This window comes from Acomys russatus, chromosome 20 (assembly GCF_903995435.1).
Source record: "Acomys russatus chromosome 20, mAcoRus1.1, whole genome shotgun sequence".
NCBI lineage: Eukaryota > Metazoa > Chordata > Mammalia > Rodentia > Muridae > Acomys > Acomys russatus.
Window position 1 is genome coordinate 12,835,256 of NC_067156.1, and position 25,761 is coordinate 12,861,016.

General features: G+C 41.0%; 1 protein-coding gene across 7 annotated transcripts in view; it reads left to right on the plus strand.

Annotated features, from left to right (window-relative positions):
• Positions 1-25,761, plus strand: part of Dtna (dystrobrevin alpha) — a 358,243-nt gene that overhangs the window by 287,303 nt on the left and 45,179 nt on the right. For 3 of the 7 annotated variants that reach the window (XM_051163351.1, XM_051163348.1, XM_051163344.1), the window contains 7 exons: positions 2,520-2,674; positions 5,007-5,112; positions 7,284-7,450; positions 9,945-10,069; positions 15,034-15,117; positions 22,944-23,021; positions 23,612-23,704. In XM_051163351.1, the coding sequence (XP_051019308.1) occupies positions 2,520-2,674; positions 5,007-5,112; positions 7,284-7,450; positions 9,945-10,069; positions 15,034-15,117; positions 22,944-23,021; positions 23,612-23,704 (808 nt within the window). Of the gene's footprint in view, positions 1-2,519; positions 2,675-5,006; positions 5,113-7,283; positions 7,451-9,944; positions 10,070-15,033; positions 15,118-16,416; positions 16,682-22,943; positions 23,022-23,611; positions 23,705-25,761 lie in introns of those variants that run through there. The other 4 variants (XM_051163347.1, XM_051163349.1, XM_051163346.1 and 1 more) reach the window with 3 other exon arrangements.

Consider the following 25,761-nt stretch of genomic DNA (forward strand, 5'->3'; position numbering starts at 1 on the left):
TGTGGCCAATCAGGAGGCATGAGGAGCCTGGAGTAGAGCTAGAGATGAGGTATCCTTTGCGGTCCATCCCTGACAGGTTATATCTGCCCCACCCCTCCCACCCCAGAAGTCCCACAACCTATCAAAGCAGCACCAACAGCTGCATGAAAATAAGTGTGGGGGAGGGGTAGGTCCCATTCAAACCAGAACAGAAAGGTTGCCTAAATTCTTTCCCTATGTGATTTGAGAAGCCTGGGTAACATTTTAAAAGGCACCCTGGCTTGGAAAAAATCACAACCTCAAGGAGACTCATGGTGGCCCTGTTAGAACCAAAGCCAGTAAGACAGCCTCTCCCATGGGAAAGCCAGTCCGGTTTTACCAAGTTTTCTTTTCTCCCTGTCCGTTGGAAGCTTCTACATGTAAAATTAATCAACATGTTTTCCTGCCAGCAGCTTCTTTTTGATGTACTTGTTCTTGTCCAATTTGACTAGAGACTGAGATAAAACTCAGCAAGCAAACAACATTGCAGAGATGACGGGAACACTTTGGTTCAAAGTGAATTTCATTTTTACTGCCATAAAATTGTATGTATCAATTATTTCTAATATATTTTGCACATAAATACTCTGTGAAATGGTTAAACTATCAGGTTAATACACGTGCCATTTTATACAATATGTTATGATGAGAACACATCAACTGTATTGACATATATGTCATTGCCCTGTCATCCTGCTGTGTAGCCAGCCTGTTTCTTGGACGTGTTCCTTCGCTATAATTACATATTCTTCAGTGACATGATTTCTACATGGACAGTTATTTTTTAAGTACTCCAGGCTCCATACTCACCATCTACACTCTACATCTGAAACCAACATGCCTCTTAGCCCACATGGGTCTGACCGCGGGATATTTGTCTGTATGTGTGTGCCTCATTTCACTTAACAGAATTCCCCTCTGACCTCATCAGCATTGTTGCAGATGGTAGGATTTCCTCCTTTTATGGCTGAGCAACACTCCACTGAGGACGCACCACTCTTATTTATTCACTCATTTGTTAATGGATATTTGGGCTGATTGTACATCTTTCCTGTTGTAGAGACATTAGCATAAAGATGGAAGCACTGCCAGTTCATCAACAAACTAGTCTCACTTAATACACCTTTAGATGCATACCATTTCATCTGGAAGACCTCAAATGAAGAGATTCAATGAATGTCCTAAAGACATAATGCAGTAAAATCTTGTAATATGTATAGCGGGTAATTACAGTATAAATAGGATATCCTCAGGTTACACTTTGACCTTGAAAACTGACCCTCAAAGTGAACAGACATAGCACAGGAACTTACTTTTCCCCCACAGCAGTGACACTGGCTGAGTGACATCTACTTAGCATTAGATAAACTAATGGCAAATCCTTTCATTTTGATAATTCCAGCGGGATTATGAATCACCTTGGGAATTGAGCTGGTAAGTGTTCATTAAGCTCACATCATGGCAGGATGAAGCGCGATGGACCAGTGAAGCCAACAGCACTCTGGGAAATAATCTGAAGCCTGCACCTTACCTCATAATTATCTATAGGGCTAGGCTCCTTTTCATTGCACAGAGACCCTACACATGCCTCCCACCCTGTCGGACAGTGTGGTTTATAACACTTTTCTGCCTCTGTGGGAAGTTACTCAAAGTGTTGGCTTTTTTTGTTTGTTTGTTTCCTCCTTATCTCTATTGTACCGTTTATTTTTAAAATATATTAAGTCAAACCCTAAAGCTTTGATAATGATACAAATGGATAAATTGCTAATAAGATAAATGACACATGTACCTCCCCATTTCTATAGTAACAATTTCGTTCCATTTCCTAAGAGGTTGGCAATTTTGCCTTTCTTTCCCGTTGCCATGGTAAAATGTCGACAGAAACAACTTGAGGGAGAAAGGATTTATTTTGATTCATGGTTCCTGAGGGGATTCATCTGTCATGGTAGAGAGCGCATAACAGCAGGAGCAAGAGACCAGCTGGGCACATTCCATCAGCAGTCCCGTAGCAGAAAAGGAATAGGAAGAAGGCCCAGGCAAGAGAACCCCTAAGTCTGCCCTTACTGACAGGCTACACCCAGCAAGACTCCACTTCTTCAGGGTTCCACAATCTTCCCAAACAGCATCCCCTGAGGGTAGATGAGAGCCAGGTGTTCAGACACATGAGCCTGTGGGGCACTTCTGACAGTGTCTGTCACATGTACAAAACTTACCTTTATAGCATTATATGTGAGTCGATAATTAATCTCAACACAAAAATATGACGTTCTTTGTCTTATCAGAATATGTTAAGATTACCTAAATTGTAAATCACCTTCAAAAAGGCAGCAGACATACAGTAAGAGCCTGTCTTGTAACAACACCAAGAAAACACTGGATATCACTCTGAGACCATTTCAGAAAAAAAATTAACATTCGTATTATGTTTTCATAAGTAATACACTTATTCTGCATTATTTGTTTCAGTGATGGTAAACATCTTCATCCTTTCTTTCCACTAGATATTTTCTCAATGATCTCTGACTCCAGCGGAGTGATGGTTTATGGGAGATATGACCAGTTCCTTCGGGAAGTTCTCAAACTACCCACAGCAGTTTTTGAAGGTCCTTCATTTGGTTACACAGAACAGTCAGCCAGATCCTGTTTCTCCCAACAGGTAAGTTCCAAAATAAACCTTTCAAACACTGTTATTCTCTTTCTTTGAGTAACTTCCAGGCTTAGATGCCCAAATTCTTCTTAATAACAGAAGTTCGGGATATATTTCTCCAGCCTTAGATGAATGCCCTGTGACCGAGCAACTAACATACCTAAATAGTAATAATAACTAGTGTTTGCTGCCCAAGAGACGGACATAATGCTAATTATTCCTATTGTCTAATTTAGTCTTTGCTGCAACATATACCCTCATCATCCTTGTCATCAATATTGCTATAATATCTAAAGGACTGGATTGCCACTCAGCCCCCAAATGAGGTATGCCTGACCCCACACTAAGTCTTACCAACGTTCATCAAAGGAGAGGGGTCTCCTCGCATACCACATCACTGTCTGGGTAGTCCAACACATGATGAACTGCTGCCTAAATCTTTCACAATATGACATAGTAGTATTTGCAACAGATCTTGTTGCCAGGGAAGGCTTAGTTTACAGTATCTCCAGCTTAGACCTCTATGGAAGGACCATATGTTCATTCCCCAGTACGATACAGTGGCAGTTTCTAAATTGGCTCACATAATATTCATTTATACTGGTATAAAGTTTAAACTAACCAAGTGTGCCCTCTAGAGCAGTCTGTGCAAGTAAAACATAAACAAAGTTTACAAGGAAAGAAACATGTCCAGCAGCTACTGCAAAACCGCACTGCTCACCCAGCTAGTGACGTCATCAGTCTGCATTCACGAGACCACCTGCAAAGTCAGAACTGCACCAGGAGTCCCTCCTAGCATGCATTGGTAGAAGTACAACTATCCTCCTCATGAGTAAAGACACAACTGTCTGGACTCTATGCTAACTGCTCCTGGGCCATCTAGACTAGGGAAATCTTTGTGAAATCGTCAAGATCCAAACTCCAACACCCAGGAGTTCCTTCCCCTCCATCCCTCCTCCTGTGGCCTGGGCCAGTGCATTTTCCTCTCAGTGACTCCCTGGGCTTGGCACTTCTCCTAGCTGCATTCTGGTACCCAATGTCCATTGCCTCTCTATCCCTCTTCCTCCTCTTCCTCTCCTCCTCCTTTGTCTTGTCTTCTTCCTCCTCTTCTTCCCCTTCCTAGTCTCTACAGAATTACTGTTTACTCTCTGAGACCAGCATTTTTAGCTTCTATGTGAGTGAAAACATGTAGTATTTGTCTTTCTATACCTGTCCTTCAACCATAAAAAAGACTTGCATGTTCAAAACAATTAAATATGATATTCTCATGCTAAAAATTTATTTCAAAATATCCTAAATATTATCCCATGACATCATTGTTTATTTATTCTTAATGATGACATATTTATACACATTCAGACTATAACAACATCTTGGAAACTTTAGGACCGATTATAATTTAGCTGATATGATTAAGTAACCAAAGTGGATACAATCATCTGAAAATTTTTAAAGTGAAACATATAAATACAAGTCCATTTTATTTTTGCTTTAATATTTTCATAGCCTTTGTTTAAAAAGCTGGATTTGGGGTCAGGGAGGAGATACATTGGAGAGATGGCTTAGTGGTTAAGAGCACTGGTTGCTATTACAAAGGACCTATGTTCGATTCCCATCACCCACATGGAAGCTTCCAACTCTCTGTAACTCCAGTCATAAGGCATCTGACTCCTTTTTCTGGACTCCTAAAACTGTAAGCTCCTATTAATAAGAGATTCAATGGAGTCAGAATCAGTTATTAGTGAGGCACCGGGTTTACCCGGAGCTATGGGCTTTAAAGACACTAGACCTCTTTGGGACTCATTACTACTAAACTATTAAGGTTCTATCCACCTTGCTGTCCTGGTTCAAATTTTCAAATAAAATAACTTCAGCAATTGACCACACAATTCCTGCTCTTCGCAAATTTCGGCAGAACCAAACACATTAGCCACTAACTACTCAGTGTGTAAGAGTTTGAGGAAACTCTGAAAGGAAGTCATTCACAAATGCCTCACTCAGAGGGGAGCTGCATACAGCCTGTGTCCTGAGGCACCTCTGAGCCAGTAGAGAGATTTCAGTTCTTCACCTGTCCTTGTTTTCACACTGTCCCTTATTGCTGAGAGTGAAGCTGGCAGACCCTCTGACTGGCTTCTGACTCAGGTTCAGTGGAGACGATCTGGTGTCATGTACATTTAGGTACAAGAAGCATTGGATGTTTTCACTTCTAAACCAGGGCAGCCACACCCTTGGGCAAGTTCTGTATGTCCCAATATGAGGGGTTAACTGAATGCTTTGTTCCTTTGTTATCAAAGGCCATTCTCTGACCTAGACTTCTGTCATTTTTCCTTTTCTGGTACAGAAAAAGGTCACATTAAATGGCTTTCTGGACACGCTCATGTCAGACCCTCCCCCACAGTGTCTGGTGTGGCTGCCTCTTCTGCATCGACTGGCGAATGTGGAAAATGGTGAGTGATTACTGATGAGCCAAAACAGTATTTGAATTGTTCAAATTAGACCGTCAAAACTATAGTTATCTCACCCATGATAGTTTTAGGAAATTTCGCTTAGTGGATCATTTAACTAACTTACCTCCTGACTATCAAACTTTAAATGTTACAAAATTAGGAGTAATAATAATAATAATAATAATAATAATAATAATAATAATAATAATAATTCATTGTAGACTCAATTACAAATTACCTGTGTTCAATATAAAGATCTCAATAAAGGACATTTTGTTTTAGAGGTGAATTTCTCATGTTGGTATTTATGACATTAATCATTATTTTTTCAAAGCAATCAGCTGGGAATAGGTGAAAGAAATGGCAAAGAAATAAGTGAAAACAGAAAATGACAGCAACTCGCTCGCTTTAAAGCATCTAGTAAATGTTCTAAGTGTCCACTAAGTAATTGAACTAATATTGAAGTAATATTACTTAGTTGAGTATAAGAGAAATGTAAATTTCACTGCTTGTTTCTTTTAAAAAATAGCAAAGGTTTCTAATATAAGAGATGTTACCATTGATATGTCCATATTTAAATGGGACATGGTTTAAGGAAATTTAACATAGAATAGACTAGAGCCTCTATTTAATATTTGTAGGTTTGTCAAACTGTAAAATTTACTCCAATTTGAAGAGAAAATAACCTATTCCATGTCTATGCATTGCCTTAATGTACTGAAGATCAAGTTGGCTTCATTTTAAGTTCTCATTCGGAATTTTCACCATCTGATTGTTGTCTCACAAACTTTACTCTGTTTTGCCTTGGGAGAAAATTTAAAGAGTAAACTTAGTAATCCCTTTACAATTACTAAGAGTCGCACATATGCAAGAGCCAAGAGCCAGGAAGCTCATGCTGTGGGACAGAGGGGTGCTGAGTCTGGGGAGCATTCCCAAAGGAGTTGTGTGCCAATCATAAGCTGTGATTTCAGTTCTGACATCAGCATTTCCTGTTCCTGGAGTTGTTTCTTAGGCTCCTGTCCAGAGCAATTACCCAGACTCACCTCACATCCTTAGCTTTCTCGGGAGCCAGAAGAGGGGCCATGGATAGTCTTTAAACAGCAGTACACACAGAACACATAATGTCCTTTTCTCACATTTTACTTTTTTTTTTCCGCATCTTACTTTTTATCATCACTTATTCTCATCTGTATTACTTGTCTTGCCCCATTAGTCAGATAGTAATTTAAAAACACAAAAAAGAAGAAAAAACACAAAAAAAGAATGTTGTTGTTGTTATTGTTGTTGTTGTTCAGCTGTTGCTGCTGCTACTGTTTCAGTATTTTGTACCCATGGCGTGAAGACAATTTGGATTTGATTTAAAATCAACTTTAAGTCTCAAAGATGTTACTTGTTCATCTTGGCAGGTCACATTTCCCTGTAAAACAAGTAAAGTGTCTCTCAAACAGACTCAGTCAGAACTGTGTTCAAATAATTTGTTCATCTTTTAGGGACCCATTTTTCTTCCCCCAGAAAAGAAAGACAGAGACAGAGAGATGTGAGAGAGAGAGAGAGAGAGAGAGAGAGAGAGAGAGAGAGAGAGAGAGAGAGAGCGCACATTACATAAAGGCAATGTCACTTATTAAATAAGCCCATTAGCTACTCTATTTTTTTAAGGAACTCAGTTCTCTCATCTAGTTTTTCTATTCCCCCATTTCATCTCTTTTTCTTTCTCCCATTTTCTATCACATTAACATTTGCCCCTGCCTATTGGGTACTTAACTGCATTCATCCATTATGCTTCTGTGTCCTCACGACCTCTGCTGGCGTCCAGGGAATGATATGGGGGAAGGCCTAGTCAGTTTGGGTAATTTACATTCTTATGACATAAGAAATAGGGGTCAAAAGAGCAAAAGGCATTTCAGAGATTTGTGTTGCCAAAGGACACTCATTTTTCACCCCACTTTATACCTACCCCCGCCCCACATACACACACACACACACACACACACACACACATGCTTGGAAAGTACAGTTCCAGGAAACACTGCTCTCAGTCAAAATTGATCACAGTCTGAAGTCAGCAAAGTGCACAGCTGAAAAGGAGAATTCCTTGCAGGTGGTGTTTTTCTTTAGTCTAGTTTACACTTTTCCTAGTTTTATTTTTTTTCCTTGTTTACTTTCCCCCCTAGTCTTCCATCCTGTCGAGTGTTCCTACTGCCACAGTGAGAGCATGATGGGCTTTCGCTACCGATGCCAACAGTGTCACAACTACCAGCTTTGCCAGGACTGCTTCTGGAGGGGCCATGCGGGAGGTTCCCATAGCAACCAGCACCAAATGAAAGAGTATACATCATGGGTAAGTGAGGTCCAGCTGTGTTTAATGTTGGGCGTCTGTTACCCAGCATGAAAAGGAACGTTAAAGCATGGAGTATTGGTGAGGTGTCTCTGTTGCTGTGATAAAGATCAAAACAAAAAGTAGCTCAGTAGAAACTCCCAGGTGACAATTCATCACTGAGGGACGTCAGGGCACGAATTCCAGTAGGAACCTAGAGGCAGCAGCTGAAGCAGAGGCGGTGCCTTGGTTTTTGTTGTTGTTGTTGTTGTTTTTTCATTTTATTATTTTATTCATATTACATCTCAATTGTTAGCCCTTCCCCTGTTTCCTCCCATTCTTCCCTCCCTCCCACTTCCTCCCTTCTCCCCTCCCCTATGTCTGTGATTGAGGGAGACCTCCTCCCCCTATATATGCTCTTAGAATATCGAGTCTCTTCTTGGTAACTTGCTATCCTTCCTCTGAGTGCCACCAGGCCTCCCCATTCAGGGGACGTGGTCAGAAAAGGGGCACCAGAGTTCGTGTGAGAGTCAGATCTCACTCTCCACTCAACGGTGGAGAATATCATGATCGTCGGCTAGGTCTTGGTAGGGGTTCGAAGTTTAATGCCTATATTCTCCTTCGCTGGTGCCTTAGTTTGAGGAGGACCCCAGGATCCAGATCTGCCTGTCATAAAGTTCTTCTTGTAGGTTTCCAGGACCCTGTGGGTCCTACTATTTCCTTATTCTTTCATGTTACTCTCACCTAAAGTCTCAATCGGATGTCCTCTCCTCTGACCCACTTTCTTGGTAAGTAAAGTTTTTCATGGTACGTATCCCTTGGACTAGTGTTTTGATATAAATGAGTATATACCATTTGTCTCTTTTTGCTTCTGGGTGAACTCACTCATTATAATAATTTCTAGATCAATGCATTTGTCCACAAATTTCGGGAATTCCTTGTTTTTAATAGCTGAGTAGTATTCCATCGTGTAAATATACCACAGTTTCTTAGTCCATTCTCTACTGAGGGACACTTAGGCTGTTTCCATGTTCTAGCTATTATGTATAAAGCAGCTATGAACATGGTTGAGCATATGTCCCTGTTGTGTGATAGGGCCTTTTCTTGTTTATTGGCTTGCTCTCAAGACTTGCTTTTCCTACAACACCCAGGACCACCTACCTCCCCAAGGTGGCATTCTCCACAGAGGGCTGGACCCTCCCACATCAATCATTAACCAAGAAAACCCTCCACTGACTAGTCAGTAGGTAGATGTGATGGCGGCATTTTCTCAGTTGTGGTTCCTTCTTCCCAGATGACCTTGACTTGTGCCAAGTTGATTTTTTAAACAAACAAACAAACAAACAAGCAAACCTACGAGGACAGCCATTCCTCATCTTCCTTGAATTTCTTACCATTTGTATCTGAGACTTAAAATACTGAAAGAACCAAATCATGGTTCTTCTCAGGATATGGACAGGTCAGCTCTAATCTAATCAACAGAAAGGCGGGCAGCCTTGGGTTAGTCTTATTTTACTGTAAAGTGTGCATTTTGCTAAGTTTCACATTGCTTTGTTTCTATGCAAATTAGAAAGAAAGAAAGAAAGAAAGAAAGAAAGAAAGAAAGAAAGGTAGATAGATAGAGTTTCCTAAGATCCCTAATTTCTTTCACTGGATGACTAAACAGGAGTATGAGAATATGTACTTAATTAACAACAGTGGTGCAATTTCAGATATTTTGCAGAAGGAGAGGGAAATATATAGTTTTAAAGTCATCTTTTCTTAGTATGCATAGTTAGTTGTAGTAAAAGTGACCTGTGAGTGTCCAAGTGGCAGTAGCCTGTGGCACCTGGTCTGTAGAGGAATAACACTGGTGTGGTTACTGTTTGTGCGGCTCCCTTTTTTCTGATCTACCTCAATTAAGTTCAGTTCTCACTCAGTCGCCTGTGTTTGTTGGTTTGGGTCTAGATTGGTTGCTATTGGCTGTATCATCAGCCAGGCCACTTGAGCTACTTAAAATAGTTCAATCACAGAAATGCAAAGTTGTATGTGTCATTATATCTTCAAACGTACCTTGTAGGCTCTATCTAAAGAGTAACTCGCTAACCATCTTTATAGTCATACATATTGTGTGACTTCCTGAGGAGACAGGAGTAAACATCTACCTACCCATTGGGAATTTGGATGCCTCCTACTTTCCTGTCTAGAATGGCTTCTCATCGTCTTCCTCCCTTTACAGTTGTTAGTCCTCCCATCCTCTGAGATTTTCTGAGATGGTTTGAGTGGTCCCCTAAATCTCAACATATTTCCCCCTCAGAGGGGCTGCTTCCACTCAGCATAGCATCTGCAGGACTTTGTTCCAGCATGCAGTCACGGCCTCTGCCAAGCTTCCTCTTGCTTAGAGGGCAGGTGCTCAAAGCAGAATTATTCAATAAATGAATCAATCAAGAAATGAGTGAATGCATGTGCAACTATTAGTAAAAATGGTAAACTCATCTGATAAAGTATATGATCAAGGATGTCATGGTATTCTTTCTAGAAATCGCCTGCTAAGAAGCTAACGAATGCACTAAGCAAGTCCCTGAGCTGTGCTTCAAGCCGTGAGCCTTTGCACCCCATGTTCCCAGATCAGCCCGAAAAGCCACTCAACTTGGCTCATATCGTGTGAGTATCTCTGGCCCCAGACTGAGATGTGATTTCCTTCACTCACACGTGTCTGGAGCATTCATACCAAGACAATTTCAAATCATTTGTCAGGGACCAAGGTTTATTCAGTCTTTTTGGTTAGTATTCAAAGAAATGAGTCTCAATTTAAACTTTTTCATATATATATATATATATATATATATCAGTTTATTTTGTTCTTATTCATCCCCCAAGACCTTCCCCTGTAATTGTTTGCCTTTGTTTCTGGTCCCCTTCACCCCAAAAATTTCCCCTTCTGTTTTCAACACACACACACACACACACACACACACACACACACACACACACACAAGCTTAATATGTTTTTAAGTATAAAAGCAATATAATGCCAGCATAGGCCAAACACCCACAAAACCAATGTAAAACCCACTCTGTATAATGTGGCTAACTCACTTTTAAACTTTTTTTTAAAAATTATGCTCCAATAAATAAACCAAGAGTACGTAAACCTGAGAACTATCCCAAGGGAACAAGTTCTAGTGATTACCGCACAGGAGCCGCTGGGTTAAAGTCTGCTCTTGCCCTTGGCATCACCAAGGAGACACAACATCCGAGTTGCTCATGAAAGACCACAGGTGGAGCGAGTCTGTGCTGTGTAAGATCTGAGGAGGCTCACTTTCCACTTGCTGCTCTCACTTCCATGCTGCTGGGCAGAGTGAGTGGCAAGGTCTGGTCCTGAGAGCACTGCAGTACAGCAGAGTGAGGGTGCTGCCACAGAAAACTGAGTCACAGTGAGTCTCACCGAACTTACCCAGCCAGGGCCTTATACACGCAGCAGTTGGATTGTGTGTGTGTGTGTGTGTGTCTCTGTGTCTGTGTGTATGTATCTGTGTGTGTGTCTGTGTGTATGTCTGTGTGTGGGTGTCTGTGTGCATGTGTTTCTGTGTGTCTGTGTGCATGTGTGTCTGTGTGCATGTGTGTCTGTGTATATGTCTGTGTGTATCTGTGTGAATGTATTTGTGCACATATACATGTGTGTACATGTGTGTGAATATGTATGTATATGTGTGTTCATGTATGTATTAGTGTGTATGTGTATATATATATGTGTGTGGACATATGTGTGTATTGTGGGTATGTGCGTATCCGTGTGTGTATTTGTGCATATGTGCATGCGGGATATGTGTGTATGCATGTGTGTATATGTATATGTGTATGTGTGTATGCATCTGTGTATCTGTGTATGTGTGTGCATGTGTATATGTGTGTACACATGTGTATATGTGTATATATGTGTCTGAATGTATGCATATATATTTTAATGTGCTTTATGAAATGTATGACAGTTAGTAGCAGGTTCTTTTATCACAAGTCTTTTATCAAGCACAATACACTGAAAATAAGAGAAGGAACACTTTAATAACTACCAAACGCTAATACCTCTCTGCGCACTTAACGCTTTTAATGTGTTGTTCCCAAATATGGCTTAAAACAGAAAAGGCTGGAGAGACAACTCAGTAGTTAAGAACACTGACTGCTCTTGAGAGGACGAGTTTGGCTCCCAGCACCCACCCAGCAGCTCACAATTATCTGTAACTAACTCCCCTGGCAGCAGGCATGCATGTGGCACACTTACATACATGTAGGCAAATACTCATACACAGAAAATAAAAATTTATTAATAAAATATCTTTTTAAAGAACATAAAGAGGACTGTGGCCAAGGCACAGAAACAAATAGTATGGTTTTTAAACATTATTATTCTCTAGAAAAGACCATCCTGAAATAATTTATGAATTGCTTCATTAATTGTGGTATAAACCACATCTTTTCATTGTTGGACGTATGTTCATATACATCTGCCAGTATAGAAGTATCCAGTGCACACGTGTGCACAGAGTAAGCAAACAGACAGAGGCAGAGAAGAGGTGACGGTGGGAGGAGGGAATGGGCATGTTGTGTCATACACTGCGTGTCCAAGAGGTAGAAGCATTTAGAATTAGAGCCAAAACTCAGAAAAAAGCATTTGTTATTTGTTAGTATGAACATATGTTAATTTGTAAATTACTATCAATTCCTCAAAATTACTATTTAGGGGGAAAATCACATAAAGTGAAGATTTACGAAAAGATAATTACACATCCTGGTGTGGCATAGGCCACGTCTGTGTTAGGAAGCCCATGTATTGGAATGTAATACTGTCGTCTTCAAGGCATGTCTTGCTGTGCTTGTGTTAAAACTTGATGTTACTTTTCAAAAAAGTGTATCCAGCCGTGAGCAGAGAAAAGTCATTCTAAGGTCCATAAGTATAAACTGAGGCAAAACCACATGGCATATACTTAACTATACATAATAAATTAATTAGAAAATATTTTCATTAAGACTCTTTAAAGATCCAACTTTTAACTATAGAAAATGCAAGGAACAAAAATATGATGGTGGTAAGACTGTGTAGCCAATTAAACATTTCGCAAGAAGCCTTAGGGAGAGTAAAGAGAGACTGACTCACTAGAACATTTAAACAGACAGGTGGGCTAGCACCCACCTTCAGTCTCAGCACTCAAGAGGCAGAGGTGGGTAGACCTCTGTGAGTTCGAGGCCAACCTGGACTACTTAGCAAATTCCAGGCCAGCCAGGGTTACATAGTGAGACCCTGTCTCAAAAACAACAAAAACAACAACAACAACAACAAATCGTGTTGTGGTACTACTAACTCAAATACAAGGACAAGCACATTTGCATATTAAAGTGAAACATGACAAAGAAAATGCTATTGCCTTCAGGAGCCAGGGTATTTTATGTACGTATAGCAAATAACACTGCCAGTCATGAATCAGTTCCTAAATAGAAGTGGGCAGGTGGTGGCATTTTTGTATTGCACGTGTGTGCTTGACTATGTCATTGCTTGTAAATGTTGCCATGATTAACACTGTCTATTCTGTTCCACTTCCTTGCTGCCAAAAGTGACACTTGGTAAGTGATTAACACCCCCACTCACACTTCCACTAATTTACAATCATAATGATAAGTAGTTATGAGCCGGAAAACAAGTGAGCCACATAAGGCTAGTTTAAAACCAATCCTGCCTTGAGCAGAACCTTTGCAGTTATGAAGAGACTGTCAGTGTTAGACTTTTATAATTTCCATGCTAAGATTTATAGAAAGAAAAAAATTCTTTGTGTGTTGCTTCTGAGACTCACTGTTCATGTGGGGCTCTTTCGTTTTAGCAAGAATAAGCACACTTACCACCTCCTACGTGGTGCCTGTGCCAAGGAAAGTAACTTGTCATTGGGTGATGGCGGGAGGCAGGAACTTTTACCACTTTCAAAGCTGCCATTTTCTGCTCCAAGTTCAATGTATTGCTTGGTGACCCTTAACCATGAAGCAATTTTTAGTTTTGTGGTGACCAGTTTCAATAAAGAAAACTGGCCAGGCTAATTAAAAAGCATTCTCGATCCATTTGTTTTCCATCTCCTAGATCTGCTCAAGGCAAAACGGGAGTGGGTTTTGTTTTTCAGCTGTCAAAATAAAACAAGAAGTGTGGGGTCAACTTCTGCTTTTTAAAAAGCTACGATGAACATACTTCATCCCAATTGCTGGTTTAAGACTCACTGTGCCCACCTTCCTAATTAAAGGGCATCTGGATCACTGATCATCCCGCCTATAAAATTAAGTTGCTCACATTAAAGCACAGTTGGTTTTAACTACTCTTGTGTTGCTCCCTTGTCACAAAGGTGCATCCTAGGTAACTATCTGAATTCTGAGATTGCTTTCTGAAGCCCAGTTGGTACAGCCAGAGTGGATGACATCGTGAATGTTGCGTCCTCATCCAAGAAGTAAGGTGGCACGCAAAACCTTAGAATGTAATGCAGCTCCCGATACCAGGAAGAGTACAGCCAGTGCTGCTGCTTTAAAACCTGCAGTACTTCACACCACACAAGAGGAACAAGTCCACACGTTGTTGTAAAAGGCAAACATCCAAAACCAACTTGGGTTAATGGAAGGCATTTACATTAACTAACTGTTAATCAGCTCTCTTAGACTACTGCAACTAATGTGTCATCTCTAAAATACTCTACACTGTCCATTTAAAATGTAGGATTATGGTAAAAACTAAACTTTCCTCTTGGGGCTTGAGATGCGACTCGGTGGGCAGAGTGCTTGCCTAGCATACTCAATACTCAAAGCCCTGAGTTGGGTTCTCAGCACCACATAAACCCAGCTTCATGGCAAACGTGTGATCCCGGTATCCAGGAGGCAAAGGTGGGAAGGTCAGAATGCCAAGGTCATCCTCAGCAACATATCAGGGCTAGTGTGTGGCTAGTCGAGGCTGTGTGAATAAATACCAGCTCAGTGGGCCAAGTAAATAAACATTCCCTCTCACTATGAATGATGGCCAAGTATGTCCTATATCTTCTGAGCTCTAATTTATTATTCAAGATCTAACATTAACCTAAAATAATACCCAAAAAAAAATGTCTAGGAGATGAGATAGACACCTGGGCTCTATGGTTTTATCTCATGTGGGACATACATGAAAAGATGAAATGGAGATAAAACAGAGGAAGACAGACCCGATACACTTGGTGTATAGGGCCATGGGCAGTAGTGAGGCGCATTAGTCCCTATTTTCCCTCACCCTTGTTATGAATACAATGAAACCTACAAAATGGTTGACAGCCCGTACATACCCTTTCACATGGTCTGCCAGTGAGCGGGAACAGGACGCCTGATGCTGCGTCGAACAGCCCTCATTACTCCCGTGTCACCTGATAGCTCCCTTCAGTTTAGCTAACCCTCTGCGCTCTGGAGGACCTGTATCTGTACGGTGCCATTAAAGTGACTCCATTGGCGTTTAGATCTTGTTGGAGGATCTTGTTCTAGAGCCAGTTCTGATTCTCGTGCCTTTTCTCCGTGGACGACGGGAAGCTCTCATCTGTAACTTTGCCTTAGCTTTTCCCACGTGTTGCGCTCTGTTTCAGGCCTCCGAGACCTGTAACCAGCATGAACGACACACTCTTCTCACACTCTGTCCCCTCCTCAGGAAGTCCCTTCATCACCAGGAGGTGAGTCTGCAATGCTGTCAGTAAATAAGCCTCTCCTTCCTAAATAAACTTGGTGCTATTGGTGAGAAGAAAAAAAAAAAATATCCTACTGGAGGCCAAACGTAGAGCATTATTGTTATTATTGGAAACAAGCTTGTAAACGCCCATTACTTGTTCTCAGTTTTCTTCATATGGACATATCGGAGGGCTGGGTTGGTTCTGGAGGCTTATATACCTTCTGGAAATCTGCGTTATATCCTCCCCCAGGGTAAGAATTTGGGGTACACTTCAATTGTAGCAGTTTTACATATGATTTCTGTCTTACTGAGCAAATCATCCAATGGCCTGGGGAAGCAAGGCGTTGGAGTTACATGCGCAGTGGTGGATTATGATAAACAGTCTGAAATAACTCATTATCTAAGACTGCAGATGTGAGCGCGTGTTCTTCCAGGTCACCTCTGCAGTTCCTGTGGCCAGGGCTAAAGGCCAAACCTAGAATACCGTTTCCATATATATAATTGCACGGGTACTATCAAGAAGTGTTCAAAGGTGTGGTTTTGTGTCTCATCCTTTTTTTAACGAAGTCCACCCTGTGTGTTCAAGGAACAGGAAACCCATGCACCCCTTTGAGGGTTAGTGTTAGGAGCACACAGGGCCCATTTTGTGAAACATCACAAATCAACAGCAGTAAGTTATTTGGTGAACACATCGAGAGTCTCACAGGAAAGCAGGGAGAAAGGTAGGGGAACAACCAAAAGATTGGCCATCAGATGCCGACTGCCTTGCAGCACAATCTTCCTTTTCCCTGAGAGGCTGAGCAGGTGCCAAGGTCACTGCACAATGTTCTGGTACATTCTACGGAGGGTCTAAGTGGGAAAAACTTATCAACTGCACTTTGAATTCTTCCTCTTGCATCTCCATATATCCCCATCGGCAGGAGCCTGGGATGGAAAAGTTCCCCTTAAATACCATAAGCAGAACAAGGAGAATGTGTTTCTCCATGGTGTTTTCAATATGTAAGTTAAATTGGAAATAAACAATGAGACATTTATACCATTGAACATGCACAGGAAAAAAAATGAGATTTAGGCATTCCATCCCTTCTCACGGCCATCTCTGCTGATAATCACCAACACATAAAGCCATCTTTCCTGAAGGAAATCATGTGGTCAGCAGGAGACACAGGCCTGTGCGTCCCTCTAGGGAAGACTTGATGCGCTTCCTAGAACGATGCTGTGAATTTTAGGAAGAGCTGCGTTCTGCAAATGCCACACCGAGGCAGACCCCATCCTTACCGAAGGTCATTTTATATCATTTCAGCTCGGACGGCGCTTATGGTGGATGCGTCTAGATGGATAACATGACTTCCTGTTCCCTAAAAATATCCCTAAATACTTTGCGCTTTTCTGCCTCCTTTATTAACCTAGAATGCAGTCACTTCCCTTTCTTCCCATCCTACTTCCTGTGAACCACAGATTTGTATAAAAACTTGTGGCTCTTCTCACTGCCGACACTGGACTTCAGCTTCTGTTTTTAGGGTGCTGCTCAATAAAGCTGTGTACACTGAACATCTATCCTCTCTGAGTGGGCCTCGCTCTGTCCATGGGAGGTTTCATTGCCTGCCCGCCTCAGGTCCCTTGAGCAGTTAATAGCATCCAGCCCCATGGCTAAGCACTCAGGCAGAAAGCTGTATGCAAACAGCTTAACCTTGGAGCATGGTCCGTAGGCCCATTCTGAGTCTTTAAGCAGTTGCTAGAAAGCTGCTGTTTCCACCTCAGTGTGAAAAATCCTTAGTCTTGTAGTGGAGACAGTGGGTCTTCAAGAGAAGGCTGGACTGTTTCTCAGCTCTTCCTCTTTATTCTCATGACATTGTATAACTTGCATATCCTTGCGATAGTAGGAGGCGCTTGCATTGCAAGGGAGTAGATGGTGATTCCTAAGACTCGTGAATTAAGGATCCTTGAGGAGTGGTCCATCACTGGATGAAGAAGGGCCTCCAGCTAGACCTTAGTGCTACTAAAGGGCTCATAGCATTTCGATGCCACTGAGCCAGGGCTACTTTCTTGTCAAAGAAAGATCATCTGGTTCCCACCGGAGAGGTGATTTTGGAGCCAGTTTCCTACTGCTGAGGCTTCATTTCTCCCACTTCGTGCTGCTGTCAATGACTAGCTTCTGCTTTCTTTACCACAACACACACTAAAGTTGGTACAACTACATCATGCCAGGGGCATAAGGGAAAGGCCCCCTTCCTTCTATAACCAGAGCCAGGTTAGTGAAACATGACCTACAACTTGAGCCCCATTTGCGTCACATCCCAGTGGCCCCTTTATAGTTAGTCCCAGTCAGCTTTAGGGAAACTTACACATCTGTTTTATTTGGCCTGTGCTGTCAGTCACTTGTAACATGACTTAAGCATCTTTGCTATCTGAGAATGATGAGTCAGGCCAAGGGCAAGCTGAAATCACCACAGCAACAGCCTCGCTAAAGACCACTGGCGTCACCGCCTCTGGTCCTTTACAAGCCTGGCACTTTGATCTTCAGAAGGCACTAGGAAGGGTCTTTGAAGTCCTTTGGCATTCTAGTGATCCCTGCCTCATGCAGATTTACAACTGTGGAGCTCTGGTCCCACCACCATCTGTTGCATCCCCTGTTCTTACATTCCTTTCCAGCTAGATACTCAATTGACTTTCCCATTAGCCAAAAGGAAGATGGAATTCTGCAAGGCCCTTACCGTCAGTCCTGGGAATTCTAAAGGCTCATCTGTGTGTCACATGAGCAAATCTATACTCAATGCCAGTTAGCAATTGGTAGGAAGTGGGTCAGACAACAGCAAATTCATAGACCAGTTCACCTCATTCATTTTCCCGACCATAAACGACATCCCTAAACCCGGATTGTTTTCTTGTAAATTCACATGAAAGTATCAGTGAAAGTCTATTATCAACAGAAGAGCATGACAGGCCAGCAGTGTTGGCTAAGCTTATGAGAGATGGTACAGCACCATTGCAAAGACAGCCAACAAAGACTGACCACAGAGCCAGGCTCAAAGTCCCTTTCTCTTCTTGGCTGCCCACAGTATATTACTCCATAACGTCAGCTTTCTCTCTTGGCATCCTGCCTTCTCTGCAAAATCTTAAGTATCTGCCCCAAGCCCCTGCTTAGTGTGTAAGCAAGAGTAATCTACCTCTTTCCCATGTTAAATAAGCAGCTTTAATTACAGCCCATCTTCTTTCCTAGCTACTTAAAATTACCAATGGCTGATGTCTTTTGCTTTCAATATTAAGAGCATGATTTAAAGATTTCACAAGCATTTCCATAGTCATAACTTCTAAAGGGGTAATATTCACAAAAATAGCTACATTAGCTATTATATATGGTATTTAGCTAGTTCTTATCCTTCTTTAAATATTATAAAATTGTGTGTATAAATTATATAGTGTGCTGAATACAATCTAATGTACTTTTTCCCATTTTCCATTTTTTTATTACTGTCACTGCATGAAGCCCTGCAGTTCCTGTGAGAAAGGCACCCACAGACTCACCCCAACTGCCTCCCAAGTCCTGCCTTTTCCCAGCAGGATAGCCTTTCCATGGCATTTTCCTTGCCTGTCTTGTTGGTCATTTTGTTTTCTGCCTCATGTTTTCAGTCAAAAAAAAAAAAAATGGACTAATTCCCCATGTCTGCTTTTATTCTTCTCAAAAATTTCTGCTCACTCAAAGATTCTTCCCTTAAGGCCCAACCTTTAATCTGATTTAAAAGAGTCAAACCATGTTATAGGCATCGGTGATTTGGTCATCCAAAGTGGGTAACGAGTTCAGCCCCTGCTTCTGAGAGGCAAACCTCCCCCGTGGCTGACGTTTGTCTAAGGTTAGATCTCAGCCATCGCCAGTAACAAGACCTGGCAAATTCAGGGCATCATCGCCTTGATGATTTCCTCAGGACCTTCACTATTCCAGTGCACATTGCATGAAATTCTGCGGATACCATAACTACACTCTGTAGGTAATCTCTATTTCAAGTCATTTATAAGCTAGAATTAACACAGTCTTCAACCAAAGTTCTGTTCTCCATAGAAACATGCCGGCACATCATTAAAACCATGGTTGTCCCACGTCACTGACCTTTCTTCTCTTATCAGGAGCTTTAGTGTTTGAGCATGTTCCGTACACAGAAGACTTCACTGTAGACTCTCTTGACAAACATACAATCAATACAACTTGTTGATATCAAGGAATAACATAGCTTATGAGGTCCAGCAAGACTGACCTCAGAACATCTGCACTGCCGATTTGACATGGCTTACTGTTTATGCCAGCCTAAACTGATGGGTAGTCAAGTTCCTCGTTTTAAAGTGTGTTCGTTTATATTTTTTTTCGTGTGAATGTGTGCATGCCTGTGTGAGTTTATATGCATCAAGTGCTTGCAGATGCCCATGGATGCTAAGGGAGGGCATCAGATCCTCTGCAAGTGTAGTCTGTTGGGAGCTACTACGTGCTTGTTAAGCCCAGGTTGTCTGCCGGAGCAGTAAAAGCTCGTAACTACTGAGCTATTTCTCCAGCCCCATGGGCAGCTAAACTTCCTGGTGGTACGCTACCCTATTTTTATGCATAATTTTGATTTGCATAAACCAGCATTTTATATTTCAGATCTGAGCAGTTGAGATGTAGGAATGAAAACTCGGATGTTTTAAGAAACTTTCTCTTCAATAAAATGATAAGAAGATTCTAATTATTGAGTTTAAGTCAGCTTGATGACCTCATCAATATTGAATAAATTGGTGAGAAGCAGCTTTTCACTATTGAAATTGACTTGACGAAGGAGCTTATTTTACAAGCATTCTTCAGTCTGTCAGTTATTTAAGAATTAATAAAATTAGATTTGTGCTTTTTTAAAGAAAATACAATGGTTTAAAAGATTATTTCCCTTTTAACCACTGTGATATTAAATATTCCACATTCCATAAGGTCAAATGCAATCCTTTGGTGCTATGTTCATTAAGAGAAAAACAAATTTCCTTAATCGGGGCTTAATGGAGTGCCCCAACATAAGCAGAGTTATTATAAAACACAAATTTGAGGTTTCAGCAAAGTCCAACAAGTATCTATGTGGAATTTCACCTTAAGACTTCTCAAAAATGTTCTCATTAAAGGTTATCAACTATCAACCTTCAAAATTAAAATTAACAGAGGAGCTTTAACTGTATGTGAAGTATTTTGAAAATATTTGATTCTCCAAAACCCATTAGTACCTTGTCTCTCCTGGGTCTTTGTTTTAATCTTGCATTCATCATCAGAAGATACGCTTGAATAACTTAACAAGCCTAATAGTTCCTTGGTTTAAGGAGATATTGCTATAATTTTGGATATTCCATGAGCAAGGAAACGTTCGGAGGCAAGGAACTCATTCTGTGTAGAGGAGGAATCACTGATATCTCTCTCAGTGTCATGAACCGTTTTGTGGACATCTGAGATCAATTCTGTAGCAGATATACCTGCAATTCAGCTAGAGGAAAGGGTTAGGGAAACACTGAGAAGAAGGAAGAAAACGGCCGTTATTTGGTGAGGAATGCATGCAGAGTTGCTTCAGGGAACAAGTTTAGAGAGCTGTTTTGGTGGAATGATGGGACATTACAGTAAACATCAACTGCAATGAGTCACGGTGGCTATTGGCCACGATGGGACGCTCCCATCTTAGAGGACAAAGACCAATATCCTGAAAAATATCATTAGGACCATAGGGAAACCAGGTCCTCCTAGAATGTTGATCTAATGCATCAGCTTTAAAGTCACGATGACCTGTCGTGGGCATGGTGACAATCAATAATAATGTGCTGCCTACTTCAGTGTTGCTGGAGGAGCAGATCTTAAATATTACAAGCACACAACATGAGTATGCGAAGTGATGCCTATGCTGACTAGCTTGATTTAATCATCCCACAATGTGCATACGCACCAAAACATCACGTTCTACCCTCTCCTCTGATTTATTTTTAAAGTCGATTTTATGTATGTACAGTTGTCCTTTTTAAACGCAGCAGTACTTAGTGTAACAGGTGCTTTCCTAGCAGCTGAGTGGCAGCATCATAACTTCAGCAAGCATGGCTATCGGCTGGACTCTTAGTGAGTCAAATCTGATTTAAATGTAGTGGAGACATTACTGTTCAAGAAATTCTTAGTATATAGTCCTGTAAACCACATAATTCCATCCTATGTGTAACGTACATAATTCAGATGTGATAGTCAGAAGTGGCTGAGGTTTTAGATTTCAGTCTGAAAGAATGGTACTTTGTGATGCAATCTTAAAAATCTGTACATTTTTCACTGTTTTGTTTTGTAATAGCTTGGATCAATTCGTGCCTATGACATATATATGACATACATATATGATGTAGTGTAACTTAGAACTTCCTGGAAATTTGTGACATCTCACAGTTTAGATACCACCTGTTAAGTACTTCTGTTTAGAGTAGTCAGGTGGCAAGAGAGATGGGTCAGTAGTTAGAGGGTTTGCTGCTCCTGCAGAGGACTGGAGCTTGCTTCCCACACCCACGTGTGGCTCACAGCCACCTGTAACTCCAGGGGTGGGGACCCAAAACCCTCTTCTGGCCTTAAGGCTAATGTATGAATGTGGTGCATAGACTTGCATGCAGATAAAATACCAACCCTACAAAATAAAAGTGAATCTTTTAAACGCAGTCTGAAATTAATCTTGTAAACAAAGACAGTTTAATTTTGTATTTCCCACAAATGTGGGGACTTAGTTTTTAAATTATTTTTAACAATATTTTTTACATGTACATGTATATTATTGTACATATATAAAATAAACTACATAGTGTAAGAAGAACCACCTAACAATCAGGAATTATATTCATGTTACATTCATATTGGTTAGTTTTAAGCATACTTTTATATAGGTTACATTACAAAAGTTGGCCTTTAGTAAAAAAAAAAAAATTTAAATCTTTAAAATTGTCATTTAAATTACTAAACAAAAATTTCCTCTTAATAAATGTAAAATGTTAAGTTACTTTATTCAACTTGTTGGATATCTACTAATATTCACATTAGAAATGTCAGCATTATTAAAATTGCTCCAAAATGTATTTCTTTTTATCTGAAACTTTTCTCCATAGCTTCATAGCCAAGAGCAGATAACTAACATCATTGAGAACATTGAAACACAGCTGGTATGGCTGCCATCTATAGGCAATGCTCAAGTCGGTATTCGAAAGATGACCCAAGAAATTAGTAATAGCAGAAAAACAAACTTCTCTATTAACAGAATTATTTTCTCTTTAGTTATATGGATGGCCATGTGCCCATATGTGAGCATGTTCACCTGTGTGCAGCTGGTGATCCCCCAGACCTAGAGTCACTGATGGCTGTGAGTCACCTGCCGTGGGTGTTGGGAACCAAACCTGGGTCCTCTGAAGGAGCTGGCCATGCTTTTAACAGCTCAGCTGTCTCTCCAGCCTAGACGCGAACTTCTTGAGAGGCATCTAAATGCTGGCAGCACTTCATGAAGTATTGGGATGTTCCCAGCATGCACTGAAATAGACGGTAGATGGATGCTCTTGATGGCTACCCGTGTGCTATACGTGTTCCTTGTTTAGCAAATAGCAGAGGTCAAGTATGACCTCACGGTAGTGGTTATGGCTCTCAGCTAGGTTTCATCCCTTCGATAAACTCTATCAAAATGGAGAAATATCTTGAGCATTTTAAAATCCTAAGCCATCTGCCCACATAGAGTGTGGGTCTAGACTAGGGAGCTTCTGATGCCGGCTTCTGTTCTCGATGCGTCGCCGTGTTTACGCTGTTCTTGGCTTTCCCATCTTATTAACCAGCTCTCCTCCCAAGGACAGTGAAGTAGAACAGAGCAAAATGCTGGCTAGGGCTGCTCCAGCCTTTCTGAAGGGCAAAGGGTAAGTTCAAGCCCGAGTGTGCTGGGATCCCGAACTAACTCAACTAAAGATGGAGCTTCTTTTGTTGTAATTGGCTTGCATGTGAAAGCCCATTTGCCGTGGTGGAACAGCAGCCGCCTTATAACTCACTAATAGCACCGAGTCGTTATTCCAAGTGGACACACTTGTGTTGTTACTTTCTCCACTTCCCTTTTTTCCTTTTCTTTTCTTTTAATTATATATTGCTAACCCAGTTTTCCAGAATATAGTTAATCTCTGTTGTAATGAGTTTTTCTATCTTTTTTTGTGCAGAAAGTTTCCTTGGACTTTGTGGTCAAAGAACGCAAAGCTTTTTTTTTTTTTTTTTTTTTCCCTAAAATGTTACTTAGTATTTTGAAAGCTAGCAGAATGAAGTTGTGGATTCCCTTGCCTCCTGGGTTTTGCTTGGTTGTTGTTGTTGTTGTTGTTGTTGTTTTCCGTAGACATCATATATAGTCTCCCTTTATTGCCTTGGTTTTCTGGGTGCTTTTCCTACCATAAACTCACCCCTACTGTGTCTGCTCATTTCTGTCCACCTCTCTTAATTCTTCTTTCCTCCTACCCTGTTTTAGGATACGGTACAGCCTGAATGTGGCAGACAGGCTAGCTGACGAACACGTTCTCATTGGGTTGTATGTCAACATGCTCCGGAACAACCCGCCATGGTTAGTGCATCATGGTTAACACGTGATGGTTAAGCCTGGCCGCTAGCCTGCCCCTGCCGAGGAGAACAGGCTGGGTCACTGACAAAGCAGTCTTAGCCAGGAGCTAAGACACTGCAAGGCAACAGTGAACCAGGAACTTTCCACCTAGGTCAACTACCCAAGTTCTTTGCGATATGGTCCTGGATACTTGACACCACTGTATCTCAGAGCTTTCACCCTTGCTTTGTCTTGGCTAAAGTAGAACCTGGTGTAGACAAGGTCAGTGGCATCTATTACCACCTAGTAATCACAAGTGCCAGAGGCCTGCTAGAAGGTTCTAGTCCAAGTGTCCTGTGATTATACGATGGAGGTGGTTCTAACTTCAAGGGTGCAGAGGTCGCCACTGATCTGAGAAACAGTGGATATCTGATAGGAGCAAAAAAATAGGGAAAACCATGTGATCATAAGAGAGAAAACATTTAACAACGATAACCTGGGAGCAACTGTATTATCTTCCGACGATTCTCTCACAGACAAATGTAGCCATCATGATGAGACCTGCTGTCAAGTCACAGAAGCCGTGAAGCTGAGTTTAGGTAAACTCAGTATTTGCACAGCTCTAGTATTAAGATAAAGCATTTGCAAAGTTTTTCTCTATTCTAATCCCGACACTGGAGGTTGATTAAAGTCATCACTTTAATAATATTCATTTGAAATTTGAATAAAAGTATAAGCAGACTATATTTTAGTGTACGTATGTTTCAATTCGGTTTAAACTAGTGTTGTGCGAACTTATTTAGCAAATAAATCCTTTAACACATTTTAATTCTTATTGCTTTAATCTTCTTTACAAGATCTCTCAGTGTCACACTGTGACTAAAAGATTGAAGCTTAATGCTGAATTGCTTTAAAAAAAAAAAAAACTATAAGTTGTCTTCAAATACAGCCAGTACAGAGCCAATGAGAAGACAGCGATGCTGAAGCCACCCTGTCCTGACCTGGAAAAGCTCTATGCATGGCCCAATCCTTTCCATCGCACTCCTTTGTCCTTTCCTTTATGGAGGTTACAACAAGGGCATCTCTGAAGAGCAAAGATCAGAGTTTGTCACTTGCCATCATTTTTCCTGCTCATGTGATTAATTATACTGACTCGATGGTCACCTTAAACCATAAAATTGCCCCCACAAAGACAGCTGACATCTGCTTGGCAAAAGCCAGGAGAAGCTTGCGCTGGGAAACGGAGCAGACCTCAAGACTGATGGATGAGGTGGATTCTCAGAGCTGCTGCCTCCGTATTACTTCCAGTTTGTTTATGTCCTTGCGGAGTTCCAGCATCTTCAGATTTTTCCTATTTTTCTCCCTTTCCTTTGTGTTTAGTAAGAAGTTAGCATCTCATACCTGACCTGATAACAGAGGTGAGACAACCAACGATCTCTTATCAGTGTAGCCAGAACCCGTGACCGTCAGGTATGGCCAGACGCAATGCTGAAATGCATAATAACAAGTTGCTAAACTTCATGTACCTGACTTCTCCTGATCCTCAGAGTAAGTTCACAGAGTCAATGAGCTCGTTCCCATTTATAAATAAGATACCATTTTAGAGCGTTTACCTCAACTCCCACCCTAGTTACACAGATTATAGCGTACAGATTTTAAAGACTGTCCACCCCATTTCATAATCGCTGTGCTACACATCGCTTGCTATCAAACCTTTGTCAACTCATGTCCTCCAACAGCTTCTATAGACAGAGACTCCATCTAGCTGACAGCCTTTGCATGTCTAGTTACCAAATCTGCATTTCTTACCTTACGATTTTTATTTTTTAACAAAAATCTTAATACATTATCAATAAGCATAGTAGCTGCTAACATGTTAGTTAGCCTTTATGAATTAGAACCTTGATTTTGATTTTTATTTCACTTCATCATAATATTAAGATTTAAAATAGGCAAGAATTTTCTTTTTGATCTCTTTTACAGACAAAACAGCCAGAATAGTAATAAGTCTTAAATTTATAAAATAGTTTTAATAATTATAGGTCTGTTGGCAGTACCTCACTATCTAACTTGCATCTTTG